Source organism: Cephus cinctus, unplaced genomic scaffold (genome assembly GCF_000341935.2).
Source record: "Cephus cinctus unplaced genomic scaffold, Ccin1 Ccin1_scaffold0110, whole genome shotgun sequence".
NCBI lineage: Eukaryota > Metazoa > Arthropoda > Insecta > Hymenoptera > Cephidae > Cephus > Cephus cinctus.
In genome coordinates, this window is record NW_014332845.1 from 16,701 (window position 1) to 21,539 (window position 4,839).

A 4,839-nucleotide genomic window follows, 5' to 3' on the forward strand; every position below is an offset into this window, starting at 1 on the left:
GAAAAACGAAATAAGATAACGGTATCCGGCACTATCGTCCTTTTACTTAGAGGGACTGGAACGACATTCAATCCAGGTAAGCGAGAAAATTTGCCGTCGAGACAAAGCGCCTAGACTGGATTACTTCAATTAGATTCGCCAAAATCTCCAAAATAACGGTAACGAAAGGTGCTCACCAAATCGGTAAAGTACTGAATAGCAAAATAAGTCCTCGGACTTCCTTCCTTCCTTCCGTATAATGGAATAGATATAGCTCGGAAAATCGTAGTCGGACGAATCGTCTTTTATCACTATCCGTACTTTGCAAAAATCGACCACAGGCTCAGATGCTCCAAACGTAAGTGAACGAGCCGGAATTCGTCGCTAGAGGAAGAGCCCTAGGGGCCCCCCTCCATAACTTATTAATTCCTAATTCGCACGGTAGAGCGATAACACAATATAATAATATAGAATAGGTAAATCTAACGCTTGACGGTAGCCAGAGACGAAGCATTAGGCGCTAGAGTCCGAAGATCGGCGGAGAGAGCCGAGCTGAGCGCGGGAATCCTTGGTGCGGCCGATCGTGAGTCCTCGGTGCGAGCAGCAGGATCCAGCGAAGAGTAGGCCCTGGTTTCTTCTCCGGGGGCCACTGATAACAGGAGCGCTAGGGAACGTTCGGCGACTGGGCGGCACGATAGAGGATTATCCTTTCCTCCTATCGGCGGCACGAGTGGCGAAGGCCCTTTTTGCGGTCCGTATGGGCGGCCGGCAGAAGTAGTAGAGGGATCCCATCCCGGGTCTCCTTGGCTCCACGGAAGTCCTCCGGAACGAACAGCAGTTTGGTCCAGCCTCTGTCGATCGCTCGTCCGGTAGCTCAGGAACTCTCTTTGGCGGTCAGCCTCGTGCTCGTGGTGTAGACGTAGATTTGCCCAGGACGGTAAAGAAGGTAGGCGAGTGCGAATAGGAAAGCTCAAAAATAAAAATAAAAACGAAAAAAGCAGAAAGGCGAAACAGAAATAAGCAGAAAGGACGACAGGCGGAAACAGAGTGCAAAACGATAAAGAAGACAAGCAAAGTCGTCTTTGGAATGTCGGGTGACTGACGTTTGGAGGATCGTTGCAGGTGGATTATGTTTGTTCCCTACTCCTAGCAATCTTTGTGACTGAATTTCCGAAATTCACGTCACAGTACGTATACATTTTACTAATACGCAGATATGCTACAAATAAGTTTCACTTTTTTGTTGACTATATTATTTCTTCAAAAATATATTATCTGTAAATGGCTCAAGTATAGTGTATAGTTATTCAAAAAATCCGTTCGATTCAGCATAACCCAGGTTTAAATTTTTTCAATGTTTCGAAAAAGTCATCCGAATGGGGTATATGTGTCCACTAAAAAGTTATCTGTAAGCTAATCTATGTTCAAAAGTCTACTTTGGGATGTCGAATATTTTTAAAATGCCTGTTGGTGGATTGTATATGTATGTAACACATTCGGGTGACTTCTTCGTAACATCGAAATATTGTTACCTGGGAAGAACTTTCGATTTGAAAACTCGTTTGATTGGTCGAATTTTATAACGTGACCATCAACCAATGAGAGAAAAGCTTATAACCCAACAGTTGGCTGCTCTGACCCCCGGTTCATTCTCTTCAACCAATTGCCACTGCTACTAACAGTAAGTACGTTTAAACAGTTTTTTAATAGTTTTGAAATAATTGTGAACACGGGCTACGTTTCTGTTATTAGTACTTTCGAGTTGAAATATGTTTACTTGAATTATAATTTGAGAAAACTACTAAAAGAAGGCTAGTATGGAATTATTAGAAAGATCTAAAAGTAAATCGGTATGAAATCTTGAAACCCCAAATCAAAGAAACTTCCTTAAAATATCTATTTTTTATTCTTTGAATCTATGGTTAAGCATCAATCAGAAGGTAATTATAATTAATGTCCTAAAATAATCTTGTATGGAATTATTAGAAAGATCCAGAAGCAAATTCATATGTTTATGATTAATTAAGTATATAATTAAAATCTCAAATCAAAGAAATGTGCTTCTTAATATATATATATTTTTTATTCAACATATTTATATTAAATGTATAGTCAAACGTCAACCAAAAAATAGTTAGAATTAATGTTCAAATCTTATATGGAAAAAGATTAATAAACGTTACATGTGATTGGATTCATAAAAGAATGAATATTTACCTAAATGCAAAGCTATATGGGTCTATATTAAAGAATTTTTTTTGATATTCTATTTATTACCATCCCTTCGATGGCTTAAAGAAATCACTCAAGTGATATGGTGAGATATAATATAGGTTAGTATTAATTATGGTAAATCTTTATGTTATAACGAATATGGCATCTGGTCCTCAATTGTATAAACCTCTTTATTATAGTTGATTGTATCAGAAATTGTGCACCATGTTTGAATGAAAAATTTCAGTTCTGCAATATAATACACTCTGCCAGATAAATGACGAGTTAAATGTTATTGCATACAAATTGTTTAAAAGAATATTGTACAATTTTATTATTTTTATATTTAATCAAATTAAGTTGACGAAACATGAAAGTAACGTGTGGTAACATTATTTGTTGAAACTTTAGAATAAAATTCAAACTTTCATTAATTTGTTAATCTAAGATTATCTTGTATACATGATGCACTATTCTATATACATCTTGAATTGAAGGAAGTAGATAATCAGTTGAGTAGGAGGTTTGAAAATTGCTAATATTTGAAAATTACTTTTATTACTTTACTAAATCTAACATCTGTTAATTCATTTAAAAATCTATACTATACTTTGTGATTCACAATTACATTTATTAAGATTTTATTTTCTATTTTCTTATGAACATAAAAGTATAAAAACATAGGAGGGGTATAACAATAAAATACAGTGCATTCTATACATTTAAATGGTTAAAGGCAGAAATAAAATATCAAATATAAAAAGCAAACTTAAACATTCTTGATCACATATAAATTTTTGTTTTATCTTATGTTTATTTACTCATGCATGAACCTTTCATATTTCAAATTACTGTAAATAATAATATAAAAATTATTTAATTTCCTGTTTCAGTGAATTTCCAATTAAATGAAAAGGGCCTCTCAGACGACGTTCGAGAAATTGGTCAGATTGTCCATTTTGACCAAGTTGAAGTAAGCCAGTCTGGTCAGAATCAACAATCTGACCAGGAAACAAAACTGCTACCACCACCACCACTATCACCGCTGCCGCAGCCGCAGCTAGATGAAGCTCAGGAGGGACAAGTCGCCTGTTTACCTCAAGAAAACGCGCGCTTTGAGGCCCTGGAACGGCAAGTTTCTACTATTATGGAGCTAGTCCAGGGCCTCGCTGCAGCCACTCCTGGTATATGTTTTAATGCGAAATTGTTATATGTATATCATATAACTTATATATCAATTATGTTTTTATTGAATATTTTTTTAAATATTACAGCTTTAACAAAAAAACATGTCGGTGGCGAGGCCAGTAACCGGAGATGGTTGGCCCGTCACCGGCGGCGGCAGCAGCAGCAGCAGCAACAACTACAATTACAATTACAACTACAACAAAAACAACAGCAGCAGCAACAGCCCAAACGAGGGGCAAGCTGCAAGCGCCATCGCGGAAATGGTGGGTTGTAGCGCCGCGGTGTGTGGCGGTGCCCCAAGAGGGGCGGAAGGGGGGACAAGGGCGGAGGTGCCCCCTCTTGCAACATGTAATACGTTAATTGAATCATCAAACGATGATTTCGAGAACAGATAGACAATCAAAATAGTAATTAATTAAAATAATCTATGTGTTCTCGAAATCAGCTTTTGATGGTTCAATTGACGTAGTAGTTAGTTTTATGTAATGTTTAAGTTTTAGTTTTTAAGTTTTGTTCTTCAAAATTTTGATATTAAAACAATATTTTTATAATTTTTGAGTTTTCTTTTTCAAATAAATTAATAATTTTTAAATATTAATAAAATTTTCTTTTTTAATAATTAAAAAGTTAGTATTTATGAAACATAAAGTCTTATTTTTGCATTAATTCTCTTCTTTTGCCCCTTCTCTCTTTGTTTTTTCCACTCACGTCCTCCGTCCTGACACAGTTATCATTTTCCCCTTCCTCTTCCTCTTCCGTATCCGCTTGCCAACCATTCCAATTTTCACTTTAAAGGCCGGAGCACATAAAATTCCATAAGCCATTAGCAGAATGCATTCTGCTTACGGCCTATGGAATTTCAACCCACATAAAAGTCCATAGTCCATAGGACCATTATAGGCATAAAGTGGCATCAACAGACTGCAAGAAACGCGAACAAGAAGTAAATAGCATCGAAATATTCTACAAAAAATTGGGTAAGTTCAACAAAAAGTTTTCAAACATGAGAATTTTCACTATCTAACATTGAATCTAACAAAAGCTTCTATAATGTCGATGACTACTGTGACGTACTGGGCTGATTTTGTCCGCCCAGGGTCTTCTCGAATTAGCTATCGCGACGCGGTGGGGGGAGGGAAACCAAGAAAGGGGACACGGCGTAGAATAGAAATAATATAATGTATACTTGAGATGACTAACAGAGTAATACAAAGAAAAGTAACTATGAAACTAAATATACTCAATCGAGCTATTAAGAAAGAAATAGTACCCGAAATATAATCAAACGAAAACGAAAAGATAAACGTTGGGCTCACGCAGGAGCACGCGGGGTTTCAAGGGATCTTTAAACGGCTGGTGGGCGAGGGGGATCAGGGAACGGGAGGACAGGGTATTGGCAAGGGGGTGGGAGGGGCAGGAGGGAGAAAACAACTACTGGGCGCCAGCTACTTGTTCGGC

At 37.2% G+C, this 4,839-nt stretch overlaps 1 protein-coding gene across 1 annotated transcript; it reads left to right on the forward strand.

The window, feature by feature from the left end:
- The first annotated feature begins 1,796 nt into the window (after positions 1-1,796).
- On the forward strand, positions 1,797-3,766 carry LOC112495459 (nuclear transcription factor Y subunit beta-like). The gene is made up of 3 exons (XM_025092081.1): positions 1,797-1,919; positions 3,087-3,377; positions 3,468-3,766. The coding sequence occupies exons 1-3, from the start codon at positions 1,898-1,900 to the stop codon at positions 3,653-3,655; spliced, it is 501 nt and encodes a 166-aa protein (XP_024947849.1). The 5' UTR covers positions 1,797-1,897; the 3' UTR covers positions 3,656-3,766.
- The last annotated feature ends 1,073 nt before the right edge of the window (positions 3,767-4,839 follow it).